This window comes from Lepisma saccharinum, chromosome 6, assembly GCF_977018435.1.
Source record: "Lepisma saccharinum chromosome 6, izLepSacc3.1, whole genome shotgun sequence".
NCBI classification, from domain to species: domain Eukaryota; kingdom Metazoa; phylum Arthropoda; class Insecta; order Zygentoma; family Lepismatidae; genus Lepisma; species Lepisma saccharinum.
In genome coordinates, this window is record NC_139234.1 from 41965121 (window position 1) to 41984312 (window position 19192).

The following is a 19192-nucleotide window of genomic DNA, read 5'->3' on the forward strand; positions in this document are numbered from 1 at the left end:
AGCATTGGGGACCACCATAGCTATGAACACCAAACAAAAACTGGGGTGGGGGTTGTGAATATGTATATAATAAACCTACAATGAAGGCCAAGGGTGTTATGTATCAGATACCTTATGCAGGTCTGAAATCTCTTGGACCTATTAATAATCTTCTAACCAAAAAGCAGCGCAAGAAGAAAAGCTCTTGTCTTGCCAAGGGCCATGATATGAAATTGTTGCTTAGTACTCCCCAATTAAATAAATTACAGCAATCCAGGAAAAAATCACATGGGGGGGGATTTATATTTACTATCTCGGCCATCTTAGCTGCTCTCGGGGCTGTTGGGAGCTTGGCTGGGGGATCAGCTGCCATAGCAAAAACAGTAATAGATGCCAAGAAAAATAAGGCAGAATTAGATGAGCAGAGGCGCCATAACCTGGCCATGGAGAAACAAGGCAAAGGTGTTAAGAGAGCCATGAATAAGTTTAAAAAAAACAAGAGCCGCTTACAAACCAAGATATTGAAGCTTTAATCAAGCCACTGGGCATCAAAAATTTTAGAGGTGTGTACATGTCTGATTCTTTACCAGAACAACCACTCAACAAAGAGTGTGGCATAGTTAATTTGGATAAGTACAAAAATCAGGGCACTCACTGGATCTGTTATCTTAAATATTTAAAAGATGAGGCATTTGTGTTTGATTCATTTGGAGGTGTTCCACCTGAAAATTTAGTAAAATATCTAAAATCAGCTAATCTTTATTACAATAATGCCCGTGTTCAAAATTTCAAAGATGTTAATTGTGGACATTTGTGTTTATCTGTTCTTAGATATAAGTCTCAAACAAATAAACCATCAATTGAAAATTTTCAAAAAGCCTTGTGGTATTTAAAACATCATGGGGGTATTCCATCTCACCAGCCAAAATTCAATATTGAAACTCAAATTGCATGATGACATAGTATATCCCAAAACAATAGCTCTCAGAGCATTTTATGGCATGTACTTGATCCCTAATATTACACACCACAACAACACAATTGCAGTAGGGGATCAAAAAATTGTCATCACTCCAGGGCAATATAATCTGTCCACTTTAAATGCTCAGTTACCCAGAGGTATAGTTTTAACTCAAAATTCTGTCACTCACAGAGTAGAGATTGTATCTGCTACAGAAACAGTGGATCTGGGTACTATAGGAGAGCTGTTAGGATTTGAGAATAACACAAAACTTGAACCGGCCATCAAACACACTGCTATTAATATACCTAAATTCTTAGCCATAGAGACTCTGAATATTCACTGTAATGTGGCCGAGGGTATGATCACCAAATCAAATGGCATAGGCACTCACAAACAAACTGGCATCATTGCAACAATCAAACCTAATTCTGAATTTATGGAGCCCATCATCTACAATCCATCCCCAACATTATATTTTCCTGTGTGTCATAATAGAATAGATAATATTGAATTGATGGTCACTAATGAAAAAGAAGAATTAGTTGATTTTGCTGGAGCCACAACAACTGCTATCATAGAGATTAATATTTAAATAAAAATACATACAAGAAAAAAATGGAAAATATTGAGAGTTATGAGCTACAATCATTCCCCCCAAACAGGAGGACATTTGCAAATTTAAATCAACCCAACACAGAGATTGAGGTTGATCTTGATGTAGGGGATGGCTTTATACACCCCCACAGAGCAGATCTATACATCAAATTTGATGTTGTAAAGCTCGATGGTACAGATTATCCGGCAAATTCAAATATAAGATTGGTGGATAATTTTGTGCAACATCTGTTCTCTGAAATTGAGATCAGAAAACATGGTGTTGTTATAAACAGAGTAGATTATCCGGGTATTACCTCCACAGCTTTGGCCACACTAAAATTATCCAAAACCGAGGCTTCTTACTACAAAATAGGTGGATTTGAGGCTGGTGATAAGATATTATCTAAAAACCACACAGTGCTGTTCCCCATGCGCCTGTTGCCAGGATTCTTCTCAGATTACAAAGATATTATGTGGAAGGGTGGTTTAAGAATTACATTTAGAAGAGCTGCCAATGATAATAATGCTTTGATGAGGTACAGTACATTAAACTCTACAGGGGAAGCTCTGCCTAATACCCTACCTGATGAGGGCAAGTACCTTATTCAGACTATGGAGCTAAGATTGCCAGTTGTTGAATATGAGGCCAGTTATGCTCTTAAATACAAAGCAGATATTCTAAAAAATCCACAGATTCCTCTACAATTTTATACATATCAATGTGTACAGAAGCCTGCAACTGGTACCTATTATGAGTTTGATGCTACAAATTCATTCTCCAGTATACAATATGACATGCCAGATTTTGTGGTGGTACTGTTTCAGACTGGAAGACACAATATTCAGGAAAAAAATTCAAGTAAATTTGATAACTGCAACATCAAGAACATATATCTTAAAAATGGCAGAAATGAGGTATTTCCTAGAGAAAATTATAATTTAGACATGTCCAAGGATGATTTCCTTAAATTATATGAGGCATTTTCATCATACAAAAGAGTCACTACTGGCAATACTGACATGTATTACACACCAGATGAATTCAAAGCACAGAGACCCATGTTTGTCATCGACACTTCAAAAAGAAAACAAGTTGTTGTTAATGACAGGACAAACATTAAAATTATCTGTGAATTCCATGATACACTCACCGATGACACCATATGTACTGTTATTCTCATAGGTGAAAAATCATATGTTTGTGATGTAAGAAATGAGAGAGTCACAGAGCAATTCTAGAAGTCCGGCTCAAACCCAGAATCCCCTTGATTACAAGACAATAATACCAACACTTTGCCGTCAGGGAGGCCCATATACTCTTCCAGGTTTGAAACCTGGGGGCCTTTTGATTATAGAACATATAGGCCATGGAATTATGTCTACAGCACTTCTGCCTATTGCAGGAAAGCTCAAATACAATTCAAAGTGGGACTTTGAAATGTGCAATGAATATTCAGAGTCTCTCTCGGGTACATATTATCACAACTGAATCCAATTCAGGCTTGCGTGTTTGTCATGCAAGAGGCCAATATTCTCTTTACTAAGAATTTCCCTTGGAGTTAATGACATGATGGATGGCATGCAAGAGATAAAATCTACACTGTGCCCTTTCAGGGAAAATTGCATGCCAGCAGATATAATCTCCCAGGCGTGCATAATTAATTGCTTGCCGGGACATGTGACTGATCAAAGATTCGAAAAAAACATGCAACAGCCTGCCCTTGTCCTATTGTATTGATCGGGAAGTTTTGCTTGCATGAGAATATAAGTATTTTTCGCTTAATTTCAAGTATAGCCAATACAATATCAAGGTGGGCATATTTTTGACAAGCTTATAGACAACAAACTGAGAGATTCAGCCTTTGTACACATGGCTAAATCAATCTGAGGGGGGGCTCATCATTTCTACACTAAAATTCAAGATTCCTGGGATTTTGACAGAAAAACACACTGTAAACAATAAGATCATATGGGAACTTGGCATAGTTTTAAGTGTAGGCAAATCTGTCTGTTGAGGCTTCTTCTTTTCTACACTAGAATTCAGAATTCTTAAAATTAAGAGCATATCACACTTGAAGAATTGGGGTATAAGCCCCTCTTGGCATTGTTTTAAGTGTAGGCAAATCGGGCTGTTCAATCATTAACCTCTTCTTTTCTACACTTATAAGTGGTGCTTGTTATAGCATCAACTATACTACTAATGGTTATTAATTTTCATTGACTTGCTTTATTTTACTTCGCTTTTCGTGCCACTTTTGGCTAATTTGGGAAGATGAGGATGAGAGTGATGATATGATGAAATTGATGAATGAACACTCACAAAAGTAGAAAAAGTGGGGGGAACTGCCCCCATACCCTGCTAATCGTCGCCTCTGGTGCTGCTTTATTAAAGATACCACTGCATTAACGATTTTCCCAAATAGGCATATTTTATAAACTGCATCATAATGCATTGTAAATTGCCAAAAGAACAGAAAAATGAATAATGAGAAATACGCATTTTGAATGTTTATAGGATATTAAGAAATGTAAGGTTGGGAGTATCGTATCATTCTACTGATACTGATTGGGATCGAACCTGCCACTCCCAATGGGTGATGTAGCTAATCATCATTCATCCTCGTTAATGGTGAGAGCACTTGCCATAGGAACAAGTTAAATGCTTGGCAGCGAAAGGCACAAATGAAATAAAATACTTAAACAACTAGAAATGGCAAATAGTCACTCGTTCGATTTTGTGAACCTTTGAACCCGAATCATGCATGTAATGGTTAGGATAGTTACCTGTCTACACTTAGAAGAATGATGATGAATTTAGTAACGTAGAGTATAATGAAACTGAGCTCTCTCTAGGCTTCGTTGCTGCTTGACCTAAGTCAGGATAACTCCTCCTTCCAATCTCTCCCCAAAGGGGCTCTTCTTCGTTTTCAATCTAATCGCAAAGTGAGTCGCTTGCCAGTCTGTCCGCTCCTCTCAACACATCTCACTCAAGACTTCCCTTACGCTGATCAGTGAGTTTTTACCTTCCTATTATTGTAAGCTGCTCACTCCTTGCTTACCTGTTGTAAACCTTGCATCCACAATATATCAGGAAGTGGAAGTCTGCTTAACACTCGACTGTGCATAATTCAAATACCTGAGAGGACTGGACAGCTGGTGTAAACAAGTGAATGAACTTAGGTGAAATAACGCTTAGAGAAAGTTAAAATAAAAAATAATTAGATATTATGATAATATTTAAAAGTAATTTAGAAATAGTATATTTACATTCTAAGAAAACACGGACTGGTACACAAATACAGCTATCGAACTTGTAACATCGAAAACTTGACCAAATTTCCATTGCCAAGTTCAAACTTAACGTCCATCTACCCTACCTCCAAGTCTCTTGTGAACACGTAAAATATGAACACTATGCCGTGAAAACTTAAGTGAAAAACAGCTGCTGTTGTCCCGGCTCGGTGAGGTTGGTCAGTTTCAGAATGATCTTTCTTTAATCCACAAGGCTGGATATTTTTTTGGCAGGGAAATCTCTGATGACTGGACCATTAATGGACAAGAATGATTTTTCAATTATTTTTGTTACATTGTTAAGAAATGGTATACTGTAAGCTTTCAATCCCATTTTCTTTGAGGGGGTTAAGAACATCCCTGGCAGGGATAAAAATATATTTATTTTGTCGGGGATAATTTTTTTGTGGGGCGAATTCCAAGGCATCCTCCACGTTAATTGCGCACTGTATCAGAGATTATATGTTGTAATGAATTAAGTTAAATGTTTTAATATCCACGCATTGTAAAATAAATGTTTAGTTTTCGTACTTCATTCACTTAAAACGATAGTTCTTTCCGTTAAATGTACTACCGCTTGAGTGATGTACAGGGATTTATTGTACATATAGCTGTGATTTCGTAAAGGTTTTCAGTACCTCCCTAAATTCATCCGACAAAAATGTACCAGAAATACATTTGTCTGACAAGGGCAAAATGCCAATATTGAAAAAAAATCAATTTTAGGGTAAGGTGACGATTGCTCCTCGTTGCAATGTTTTTGTATAATTCCATTAGGGAACATTTATATTTTTTAAAATTCTAAATACTGTGAACATTTTTAAAAACTTTAGAACGAATAGAGATAAATTTCCTTTAGAGTCCATTGGGTTAAAAATGAATCTTCAAAAATTGACCTTTTTAAATGTTATGTTTAACGCTAGTGAAGGCATAAATATCTTACTCTTTCTCTCTTTCACACACACACATACACATATACACACACAAAGTGTAACAACGAATAGGGATATCACAGTGAATTTACCTGAAACTGCATGAGCACAGAAATATAGTATCAGAATGCAAACCAAAAAACATATCCTTTTGATCATTGACAAATTGAAAGTACAAATTGCTAAACATGATCACCTGAGTATGACGTCAGAGCTGAGTTATTCTGTCAACCTACCTTGTTCACTCGTAGTGGTAGACAAACAAGATACACAACTTCAATTATGGATTAAAAGTATATCATGAAACGATTATGATATAGTTTTATTAAATTCTGCAAGAATAAGCTTTCAATTAAATAACATTCTCATACTTCACTACTAAGATACGTATATGATGATATGTGCAAAAGATACAAGCTGATGAATAACATGAATGATCACAACACGTTATGAACTACAATATTAACGTTCATTTATGACATAGTTACACAATTTATCTTACGTTTATACATATGTACAAAGGCATACATTAGTATAAAGTAATATACAATAGCGTTTCACAATTGACAAAATCCTCTAATTCATTCAATTTAGTTCAAAAGTTTGTTTAACAGTTCTTTAACTAAATAATTTAGTCATATATGTTTATACTTTTTTCTAAAATATAGCAAATGTATTAAAACTCTCTGAGGAGAAGTGAACTTAGAAGTGTTGTTAATAGTATATTAGATTTGAAATGCTGTTCAATAAAGATATGCCTACAATTGCAGTGTGTATAATGCGTAATATATACAATCGGAATTAATCTGATTTTGCCTAGTAATATTTGATATGACATTTATAAGCCATGTAACAAAGGAGGCAGAAGAAATATTTATCGAAATAAATGACATGAAAATACATATTTATATAAATGAATGTTGAAATATTAACTTTCCTGTTTAGATGCATGTATAATAATTTCACTTTGAGAGTTTGCACACTTGACCACATATTATCAGCATTACCAAACATTTCAACTTGTAATTGTCTATGCTTGTGCTAAGTTTTTTCGTCTGATATGAAAATATTTCATTCAATATATATTTTTAACACTTTAACTACCAGGCCGAATTTTGCGTTTTCTTGTTGGAGGCCCGAGCTATTGTCATGGTGTGACGATACATTTTTTATTTGCTTTCAACTCCCACACCATCTGCCAGAATACTCAGAAACCAAGACTGCACGGTCTTTTTAGGATGCCAAGTAAAACGCGTACACATATTTGTTTACAAAGGAGATGTGTATAAGAACTATACACACTGCATACAAGTTGTGTATCAATGTGTACACAGAATTCACCCTATCCTGTGTATCGATATGCTACATTGGCAGTTAAAGTGTTAAATGAACAAAACTATTTTCAAATAACAATGAATTTCCCTAAAGTTAACCTTGATGGTATTGCTGTCCTCTTCCATCTACAGGCACCAAATAGGAAACTGATGCACCCAAACCTTGAGATGGAACCCTGACTAACTGTCTAAAGCCTTGTCTTGCAAATAGTCTTTGTGCTGCTTCAGAGAAACCTAGAGGACTCTCAACTGGTACTTGAGACTTCGGTTCATGATAAGCTTGCTCTTGATTGGCCGTCGTGTGTACTTCTGAACTTGGATTCTGCGCTTGAGAGTTCTCATTGATTACGGCTGGTTCATAAGTTTCACTTTGCTGCTGATAAGATGCCTGGTTAATTTTGGGGGGTGGAGTAGCATACGATCGCTGTTTCTTGGTGGTTTGTAGGTAGTAATGCTCGTCAACGGAAGCAGGGCCTGGGGCTTGTGTGGTGACAACGGGTTTGCTTACGGAAGCTACTTTGTAGCCGGCTTGAATTAGAGCTGCCAGATCGTCTGATGTTAGGTACTGAGGTTTGCTTCCCGAAGCATACTGTTCCTGGCGAGTTCTGGTGTCAAGTGGTTCTTGAGGAACAATAGACACTGTTTTCCTGCCTGTGTTTGATTGAACTGGACGAGTAGATGTCAGAGGGATTGTTGGAGAAGGGCGTGAGAAAAGCCCTCTGCCTTGTGAGAGTAGAGTGGATATCAGGGCAGCATCTGCATCCTGAGCTTGGGAGGACTTCTGGCTGGTCGGAACTCTGATGTAGGTAGAGGGATCGGGTAGAGTCTCAGTTGGGTACTGTCTACCAGTAGGTTCCTGTTGCCTCTCTGGGAGCTGGTAGTCGTAAGCGGCGGGGTTTACCTGAAGAGGAGACGCTACGACTTGTCTTGGGGGAGGAACCTGTGACTGCTGATAAGGATGGAGTTGATCCTGGGTGAGGGGGATTGAAATTAGATGAGGTCCAGCCTGTCTCGCTGAAGGGACAACCGTGGCGACACCAGGTATGGACGATGGATGCTGCTGTTCCTCAGGTTGTACATGTGATAGTCGGGCTTGTTGGGAAGCTTGGCTTGCATACTGAGGAAACTGTTGTGCAAACTGTTGTGAAAACTGTGCCTGCGCTTCAGCTTGAGAAGGTTGATCTGGTCCTTGGAAGCTTGACAGATATAGCAAGGAAGGGTTTCCTGAACTGGCGCCGGTTGTTGGGTTCGGTGACGGTACATCGGAAAGAATCTCCTGAAGTCTGGCGTTATGGGCAGACAATGCATGACTCGGATTGAGCGAATGTTGTTGAGGAACTCCAGGAGGTGTCTGTCCAGAAACTTGAGGATCGATTGGAGACAGCTGTTCGGGAAATCCAGCGGAAGTGTCTTGGTAAACAGGTTGCGCCTTGGGTCGTAGACGTCGACGATTCTTTACCAGAACTATGATAGGCTCTACCTTCCTCTGTGGGATAGCCACAGGAACTTCCTGCAGATAGTTTGGTTCAACGGGCTGCAGCACTTGCTGCCTTGGTGCTGCGGAGACATACCTTGAAGCATCGTCCGGTGCCGGCTGTCCAGATCTTGTTGCCAAATACTGCGATGCATAGGCAACCTCCTCTTGCGATAACCCTTGGCTTGGCTGAGTGCCTTGCTTCTGACGCTCGGTCAGGAGAGCTTGCAGGAGCTGAAAGTACGCAGGAGGAACGTTAGTCTGCGCGATCGCTGGCTGCTGAACGGGGGACGAAATGGTTCCTTGGCGCTCGAGGTCAACTTCCTGCAGGTACTGCTGATTTGGTGAATAGCTAGGTGGAGGTCTGTAACTCTGCGCCTGTGGATTGGCTGACCTCTTTACCAGATTGTTGGTTTCTATTGGTTCTATCTCCAAATAGACCACCTCCATTGTAAAGCATCTCCCTCCGCATAACGCCAACATCCCTGTAAATAAACAAGACTGAATTAAGTTTCTGTAACGACTCATAGAATGTTGACATAGATTTATTTGTTTGTGCTGGGTTTCTGCCTCTCAAGGTTAACCACGACGACGAGGATGAGTCGAGGATAGAACTACAAAGGAATATTTCTACTCAGGATTCAAACCTAGTGCACACAAGAAAGTAAATAATAAAACTAAAAAAATATAAAATATATCCCACATTACTTAAATTAAAACAAACTAGTTTCACGCCTCATGTAAACCAAGCATGTACTAGTTACCAGAACAGACATCGTAATTAATTAGAAAAGAGTATTGTAACATTCTGTAACCATATTAATAGTTAATAAATACAATAGTTAATAAAAATAAACGGGGGAACCGTACAGCTTCCGCGGAACAGACGTCCTGGTTTAAAATTAAGGCACCAGAACAATAAACGCACACCCCCGAATGTTTGCGGGTGGAGAATTGGCACAACTAGGCTAGTGCCCCGGACTTCAAACTAGTACAAGACAAAAAAAAAAAAAACACTAGTTCGCCTGTCTTTTCGTATGCTGCGAATATGTGAACTATGTCAAAATAGAATTGAAACATGCTGAATATCTTTGAGAGGAAAGTTTTTGTAGGATATTTGGCCCTGTACAGGACGGGGAGCTATGGAGAGCAAGGTATAATATAGAAATTCTATAGTCTTTACAAAGACAGATATTGTAAAGGATATAAAAAATATTATGGCTAAAAAGAGCAGGGGATGTTAGGAGGATGGCAGAAGATGAGATTCCAGGAAGAAAGAGAGGAATAGGAAGACCGAATACTAGATGAGAGGACAATGTAGCAAGGAATGCCCGTACAGCTAGAGTAAGAGATTGGAGAATTGCATATATGAATCAGAACTGTTGGCGAAAATTTCATATGGACGCCAAGGCCTACTCCGGGATGTAGCACCGAGGAGGGAGTGAGAAATGGAAAGTGTACATGTTTATCCCAGTTCATTGTTTCTAATGTACTACGGAATCTGTGTATTGATTTAGTGAACATCGTTTTATGCGCTTGGAAGAAGTGTTGGAAACCTTTGAACATCAAACGGGCCGGTTTCTGTCTCCGACGGTATGCTTGGTTTAAGCTTGACGAAAGAATGAAACTCAAACGAAAGAATAGTCTTACTTATTGTTACAAACTTGCAACCCACAGGGGTAGATGTCGCAATGCATTGAAATTCAAACCTTACGCGGCACGGCGACAACAAAAGAGACGGAAAAAATCCAACAATTTTTCTTTGTTTTGGAGTTCTGTTAAACACAAGCGTTATTGCGATTGTTGTAACTGTAAGATCTTCACTGCTGACATATTTTGAAGCCTTGACGCCAGACACAGCAATGCACACAGAATGTTGTGCACGGTAACAAGCGGTTCTTAGCGTTGCTCGCTTTATTAACTCTCCACCGTGTTTAGTGTTCGTTAGTGATATTACAGTAATGTCGGGTAGAGATCGCGATGTGCTAAGAAAATTCCCGTCCGGTGCGTCTAAGAGAAAAAGAAAATCTGAAATAACAAAACAGAATAAAAGTTAATGTGGTTCACTGATGAAATATCTGAAAACAAATGCAGGGGAAAGTGTTGCAAGTGATGTTAATGAAATATATTAAGATGAGTGTCAACCGGTACATTCAGAGGATGGTGCATGTGTAGATCATAGTGTAAGTGAATTACATTGTGTTACTCCTATAGAAGATAATTCGAGTTCCTGTTCGTCGGTAAGCAAAGTCTTAGCGGAACCAAGTTTCAAAGATCCAGGTAAGTGGATATTACCTGTAAGCGATCAACAGCGCTGCAAAATAGTACGCAACGGTCCATTGCGCTCTTTGCTGAGTGACGAACAGTACCCAAAGGATGATCAGAGTAGACATTTTAGCAATTTTCACTATCACAGAATAATGAAAAATGGCGAGAACTTGAACAGACGTTGGTTAGTATATTCCGTCTCTAACAATTGCTTTTTATGTTTTTCATGTAGATTATTCTCTGTAACAAAGACCTCCCTAGTGCTAAGCAGATCTCATGACTGGAAACATGAGCAGTGTGTTACAGAAACATGAAAACAGTGAAAGACACATCAACTCCATGTTAAAGTGGCTTGAATTAGAACAGCGTTTGTTAGAAGGGAGTTCTATTGATCATGTAACACAGTCACGTATTCAGGAAGCTAAAAAACTCGCCATGCTATCTATAGAGAACGATATCGCCTCAACTCTGGACTATTCAGAAATTGTGAGCGAATTCAGCTCCAGGAAGAGCAGAGAACGACATTTTTAGGGTGAGTAAAATAAAATGATAATATTTTCACTTTCATACGTTTATTATTATTGTTGTTGTTGTTAAAATTTTGCTAACGTATGACTGGAGATTTTGTATTGAACAACACTGTGTTTCAAATTTAGAAAACGGAAGGGGGCCTCGCGATAAGTTGCTACGCCACTGTTGGTATATGTGAACTGTGCATGCGGAAAGTTTTCATCGCAACGCTACCACAAGTGTAAACAATATATGCTCAGTTAATAATAATGAAGAAATGGAAGAGACAGTAGATGTTACGAGAAATAAGTTTATAAAAGGAATATTTCAGTAACCATAATTCATATTGCTTCAAGAGTGATAGTATATGTTTCACACCAGAAAAAGTGTAGATGCAATATATATACAGAATGCTTTCAAGTTCTAAGGTCTCCTATTTTCTTTCCTCCAGGAACGTGAGCAGACAGAAACATGGAAGTTATTTAATAGCTGAAGGCTGTCCGAAACTGTTGACAGACATCACCTCCATCTGTTGGATCTGTACACACAATACTGTGTGATGGCCTAAAAATACGGTTTCTCCCAGATGGGTGTGGCGAACGTAGGTTCTTCTTCGAACTTCCGTACCCACAGACGTACTTTTTCATGTCTATGATGCCTTCGCAACATTTTTCACTCGACTGACAATGCTTCAAACCCCAGGCGGCGCCACGAGTTTTCTATGAACTGAACAATGCAACCGACCATCTCGGATAGACCATGTATTCAGACATCTTTTAAAATATTGTGTCATTACTTAAAAAGAATAGGAGACCTTAGAATCTGAATGCACCTCGTATATATCGATTTCAATTTGTACAAACTTCATTCATGCATTAATAATGATATACATACACAGGAAAACAGTGTGGCTAGATATATATATCCCATTTGCATAACTCAAATATTCATCAAAGCAGCAGACGTGGACTGGTGACTACTTAATTTCAGTGCGCCCAACCATTCGAACTCAATCCTTGTCTACTTGAACCTGACAGGCCGGTTCAACGCCTGTGAATGAGAATGGTGGGTGTGGTCGAGCGGTGAAAGTTTTTTAAAAACTCATTCACTTCCTCCCCGCTCAATGTGAGATATTATCAAATACGTTCTAACAGACATGTGCATTGCAGCTTGAGGAAAGCAAACACTGAAATGTCTCACGGAATTTATTGATATCAATCTAACGTAATATAACTTTAATTAGATATGCCTATATATGAACTTATTAGTTAGCCCTACTTTCCGTTATGTTTTTACACATTTTCAAACGTACAAACTATTTTTTTTTTTAAAAAAAATTCTCGTTTGTGTTGTTACATATATTCAGAGTTATATGGTAGGTATGCTACGTACTCCGAGTGCCGCCTGAACGAGCACTACTATGGGCCATCAACGCAAATCAATGTTTGTAAAGAGCCACAAAATAGAAGGAAAATTTCGAAGTCTTTAAGTGACAACGCAAACTAATGTTCGTAAGCAGCCACAAAAAAGAAGGGGATGTTCAAAGCCTTTAAGAAAGAACGCAAATCGATGTTCGTAAACAGCCACAAGATAGAAAGAAGGAAATCCATGTTGGAAGGCAGCCACAAAATGCAAGGAAATCGATGTTAGAAGACAGCCACAAAATAGAAGGAAATCTATGTTAGTAAACAGCCACAAAATACAAGGAAGTCGATGTAAGAAAACTGCCACAAAATAGAAGGAAATTGATGTTAGAAGAAGCCACAAAATACAAGGAAATCTATGTTAGAAGACAGCCATAAAGTACAAGGAAATCGATGTAAGAAAACAGCCACAAAATAGATGTTCAAACCTTTAAGAAAGATCGCAAATAGATGTAAGAAAACAGCCACAAAATAGAAGATATTCAAAGCCACTAAGAAATAACGTAAATCGATGTTAGTAAACAGCCACATAATAGAAGGAAATCGATGTTAGAAAACAGCGACAAGATAGAAGGAAATCAGTGTAAGAAAACGGCCACAAAATAGAAAGAAATCGATGTTAGAAGACAGCCAGAAATTAGAAGATGTCCAAAGCCTTTAATAAAGAACGTAAATCGATATTCGGGAACAGGCACAACGTATAAAGACTTGAAGAGCTTCTCCAATCTATTCTTTAGTGTAGGGACGGCACTACCCTACCTGATTTTTGCATTTGTCTTCAGACCAGTGCTAAATTTTGCAATTTCCAACGCCAACCGTGCAATATTAATCAGCAAGTTAACGCTAATACTGTTGTTATTAGGGAGCCTCCATAGGCCAGACTGTGATGTCATAGGTTACTTTGTTCGAAGTCCACTCTACGCTCAGATAGTCTCATGTGGACCAACCGCAGAGCAAGGTGAGTCCAACGGAGATCGAACCCCGGAATCTCTGCAAGACGCCGTCGGCGTGTGAGAACTGAGAGGAAACTGAGATCCTAGTAGTCAGACTAAGGAAAAGGGTTTTTCCAGAAGTTTCCATCTGAGAGGATGTAAGTTTGTATTTAGAGTAAATTTAGAGTGAAAATTAACACAAATTGGATATTTGTGAAAAACTTTAGGGGATGTTGAGGAAATTTCGGAAATTTTGTACTTACACTGTACAAAGCTGACTGATTAAATACCGATCTAAGACCATCTACCGTAAAAATACCCATAGCCTTTATTTAGATTAATGTTAACAGCCATGACATAATAAATTAATGAACATGATTTTAATGATTGAGGTTTTAAAGTATATTTATGGTTCACACAACTAATATTTATAAACGATTATCTTTGTACATGATAAAATATTCAATCTGAACAAAACAGTTGATTTACGTTTTGTAAATTAACAGGTAGACTGTTAAATTTTAACGGTAGAATATTGTAGGCCTAAAATTAACGGTAACATCTAACAGTGGACCACCCTTTCTGCACTCGCCAGAGAATTGTTTACTACTTTATGTTGGATCATAAATTACACTGAAGCGACAGTGTATTCTGTACATAAGGCATTTAGTGCAGCAATTTTATCTGCAATAACTATTGCTATTGAAATATAATGTCATTTCGTAAGAGGGAATAGGGAACTTATTCTTATTTTATTCAAGTTGAGAATTGTTAATGAACTTTGAGTTTATTTTTAAATTCTTTCAGGGCGACATCTACATTCAGTAAACGAAATAAAATTATGCACTGTCATTGTGTAAACTCTACAGCGGCATTCTTCTGTGGTCGTGGGTTCATGGACAGGAGTCGTTTAGACAATTGCATAAGGAGTGAAAGTAGTCTTGAATTGGAGCAGCGACCAGCGTGACTTTCGCATGCTAAAAAGGAGGTGAAAAAAAGAAGATTATGTAAGGTGGGTGGTGGAAAAACGAATGTCGCCTAAGCGTAGAAATTCGTAATTAAATAAAAATATCCTCGCTAGGAAAAAAAATAAACTCATTAAGCTCTGAAGCAATGTGGTATAATATGTTCCTTGCCTCGCGTTCAGGCGTAACGGTGAGAATCAGTTTTCCAAGAAGTGCCTGAGGAAAATCTCAAGCAAGACATCAAACTGAGAGATGCAAGGGCGTGCTGAAAATGGGATTCGGGGGCTAGACACCCATCCGAAATATAATTATCAGTGAGAAACGGATTTTGTAAACATTTCTGAGTTGGCTTTCTCGGGCTCTTTTAACGTGGTTTCTTAAACGATTACCGTGTAAGTGTGTGTGTGTGTGTGTGTGTGTGAGGGAAGGGTGATATATGACATTTATAAGAAGCTTAATAAAATGTACACGAAAATAAAAATAATAAGTAGCCTAATAAAATGTAAGTAAACACTTTTATAATATGTTCAATATTAATTTTTCAATCTAAATTCCTTACTTAATTTAATTTTGCAAGTTCTAATTAGTTTTATTTAGAAAGTTTTACAGAAGATGCTTCATATAGCCTATTAATTTTTCTACATAAACCAAAATATTTTTTGAAAATTAGAGTAATATCTAATGTATAGGCTGATTAGTTAGTTTTTATCAATCTGTTTAATACCAAATTAACGCCAAATTTCTCTGAAAAGTTCAAGGACACACACAATGAGAGATGTAAATATAAATTAAATTTTGGTAAAGGGAAGTTGTTACTTTATTCATACTTGGCTAAATGAGTATGTTAGGGAGATTTCAGACCGAAGCGACACGGGGTTCACACCGAAGTGACAAACGACAAGTGACACGGGCAGCAGCAATCTCAAAATGAAAAAAAAAAAGATATAGGCTCTTATGTGACATGGACATATGCGATATGATGTACAAGGTTGAGGAAACGGTCCAGTTCGAGAGTTACGTTCAGCTTGTCATGTTACCCAGGTACGAAAGGTTGCATTTATTTCTGAGTGTTCGTTTCCAAGTGACATGTGTCGCTTGTTTGCCAGACGCTTCGGACTGAAAGCTCCATTAAAGGTGTACATATATTACAAATTAGCACTTCTGATCGGAAGATATTCCTAAAAAATAAAATCTGGTGTAATTGTCGAGAAACATGTGAGATTCAATGGAGCTTCGTCCGCCAAGTTCGCGTAATATTGATTTATTTTTCTATTTCCAGGGTCTATTGAGAGGGAATCTCTGACACCCATACACCCCCCCCCCTCCCGTTACTTCGGATCCTCATAGTATGGCGGAACAAATTCAGAAAGGGGATAAATGATGATTACTGAACCTGATAATTCCACTCACAAATTCTGAGGTTAACCCAACTTTCCACACAGCTCAATGGTTCAAACCGTCTCTTCGTAATGAAATATTATTATTTTCCATACCTGAACACTGCTGTACAAAATGTCATTTCAAGATGTAGATTAGTAATGCCTTACAGGAAGGTAAGCTAGCTTTCACATACCTAACTGCATTATATTGTAAAACTATACAGTTTTAATTACACTGGTCGACATGGGTTCTGATGTTTGGAAACTAATTGTGGTTTCTGAAACTACATTTGATGCTGATTTCAGAAGTGACCTTGTTTTTGTTGTATCACCCTCAGTTATTTAGAAATCTTTATTGTTGTATAAATCGTAATTCCTGCCCAGAAATTAGAAGTTAATAATATTTCCGATAGATGGCAGTGCACCTCTTATCACATTATATGATTAACAAAATTGCTGAAGAGGCCTAGTAACAATGAATGATTCAATAAATTTGTTTTTAAGTTTTGTTATTCGATACCAACTAATGCAAATAGTACAGTTTTTAATTTATTTACCGTGTATAAGGTTACGTGATCCGAAAACCTTAGTTAAGTGTATTGTAGATATTATATATGTAAATAGCAGTAGGGAATGCAAAATATTTGATAACGTTTTCGTCATTGTCGATAGTTCGTGCTGTGTTGTGTCGAGAGACAATGTCGTCGTCGTCCAGGAAGTGTTTGAACTCGCCCCATGTATTCTGTTACATTTGTGGAAGCTATGTAGTGAACAGGCAAAGACAACGTATCACCACATTTGTGAGGTCTGCTTGCCACGAATATTTTGGTGTTAAAGTAGGTGATCAGGACAAAAACTGGGCCCCGCATGAAGTTTGCAAAACATGTGTGGAAGCTTTGCGATTGTGGAAGTGTGGCAAGAGGAAAGCATTGCCATTTGGAATACCAATGGTATGGCGGGAACCAAAAAATCACATTGATGACTGCTATTTCTGTGCTATAGATGTTAGCGGTTTCAGTGCTAAGAACAAGAGCAATGTGAGCTATCCCAAAAATTATTATTTCTCACATAAATATTGTACACAATGTGAGAAAGGCTTCCCTAATCGTTATTTAAGGTTTCCCCTATGTTGTAACTAAGTGCTTGTTTGGCAACAAAAAGTTACCAACCTTCTATGAACAAACCTTCAAATTGCCTAGATGTGATGTGTCACACTCCTGTCAGATGGCGCACCAATCAAAACCTAATGAATATTAGGAATAGAGAACAATAGACCTGAAGCTATTTGCTGAATGTTAACACTATCGTTTACAATTTTTGATTGGAAATCTGTTGAAATTAAATGGAGTTATATGAATAATTCTTCAATGAAATTTGGAGTAGAGAAATATTCCTTTGTAATAATTACTTCGATCAAAAATAAAAGTAAAGTAAAAAAGGACCAGACAGAAAATGTAGAAAATTAAAAATGCTTAATATGATGTTTTACTGTAGCATATTAATTATATATTTATACCTTGCAAAGAAAATAATATAAAGAGAAGTTATTTTAGACCCTCCTGAAGAACATAATAAATGTTCCCAAATATCATATGCCTGGGTCGACTCAAATTTGCAGCCAGCAAATTTTAGTCTATTTGCTTTAGTGCTTACCATCGCCCCAAGTGCGCATGCGCTGACTGGACGAGTCCATTGTCAAATTAGGAGTGGAACGGATAAGGGAAACAGATTCCGTGAAAAACGTCTGCTGCTGAAACAACATTGATGTTTCAGGCATTGTAAGTAGTTGACAAAATTCGTTTAGAGGAGAGTTAAGAATTGTAACGGTCGTCCAAACAGGGAAAAGCGAGCGGTAACGAACAAAACAACCAAACGCATACAAACGAAATAATTTTCTAAAACCTACAGCGTTTCGTCCATGTTTCTACCTACCTCCCCTATCGCGAATAGATTCGTCCACTCGAGCTAGTATCGTCTTCCGCGGTGGGACAGTACAATTGCCGTCTTTAATATGATTATAATCGTTACCATTGGATTTAGAAACTTGAAAGCAATGGAAATTGAAAGTGAAATCTGCATGGACTGTAACAATAACAAATGAAATGTCACTTCCTTTACCGTTTTCATTACACAGATAAAAATAGTATTAACCTGCAAATTATATTTTTAGATCTTCAGTAACGTATTTGTCAAATAACTCTGTACGTATGTCACCTATCAAAAATAAGGTTTTTGTAGGTACCGTCGCTATTGTCTTGCGCTGTAAGAATACAGTCAATATAAAGAAATACGCGTGTCTATTGAGAAATCCTATTGGCTGTTCGAATAGCAACTGCGCAGAAATCTTGCGCGTAGGAGTATAGTGCATATGATAAAGCCATATATCACTCAATGTAGGTGATATATTGAAGTTGTGGGATCTTAAAATATGACCTCTACAACTGCGACCAATATATTCATGTTCAAAATAACACGAGAACTAACATACAGAGAAGGAACTACTACTCATAAATCACGTGGTTTTGTTTACATTAACTTCGTCCTCCCAATCTTTATATTTGAGTTAATCCATATGCTGACAGAAAATAGTGTCTTTATTGTTTGAAAATTTTAAATTACGTCGACATTTTCAATGCGAATTATGTCAAGCACTACAATTTGGAATTCTAAAGTAAAAGTTTGAAATCTGTTTCAACTGCGATTGCTTCTTTATAATGTATCTGAGTCTTAAGTTCACTTATTCCGAACTCAGTGGCGGAGTGGTTAGCACGACGCGCTAAGATAGAGGTCTCGGGTTCGAATTCCGGCCTGGGTGTGGATCTTCTTTGTGTCCACCAATTTTATCATATCGTCCTCATGTTCGCGATAGGCAAAGGTTGGCCGAAAGGCGAAGTAAAATAAACCAATCAATCACGTTCGCTTATACTTACGTGTATTCTAATTCAACTGACACATTTTGTCTGAATTTGTCTTATTTGTTCCTTTTATTATTCTGATTATGTTAATTTGAAGTTAATTTTTTGGGTGCGCCAGCCCCTTACCTTATCCAAAATATATATCAGAACACAATTGTGCCATAACTTGAATTTTTTTAAAATTTGAATTCAAAACTTTGGGTGCGTCAGCACTTAGGCTATTTTGCA

At 37.7% G+C, this 19192-nt stretch overlaps 1 protein-coding gene across 1 annotated transcript in view; it reads right to left on the bottom strand.

Moving 5' to 3' along the window:
• Positions 1-6072: 6072 nt before the first annotated feature.
• LOC145989366 (uncharacterized) overlaps positions 6073-19192 on the bottom strand; it is a 32090-nt gene continuing 18970 nt past the window's right edge. Inside the window, exon 2 of the mRNA XM_083124706.1 lies at positions 6073-9056. Within this exon, the coding sequence (XP_082980832.1) occupies positions 7192-9056 (1865 nt within the window). The 3' untranslated portion in view covers positions 6073-7191. The remainder of the gene's footprint in view (positions 9057-19192) is intronic.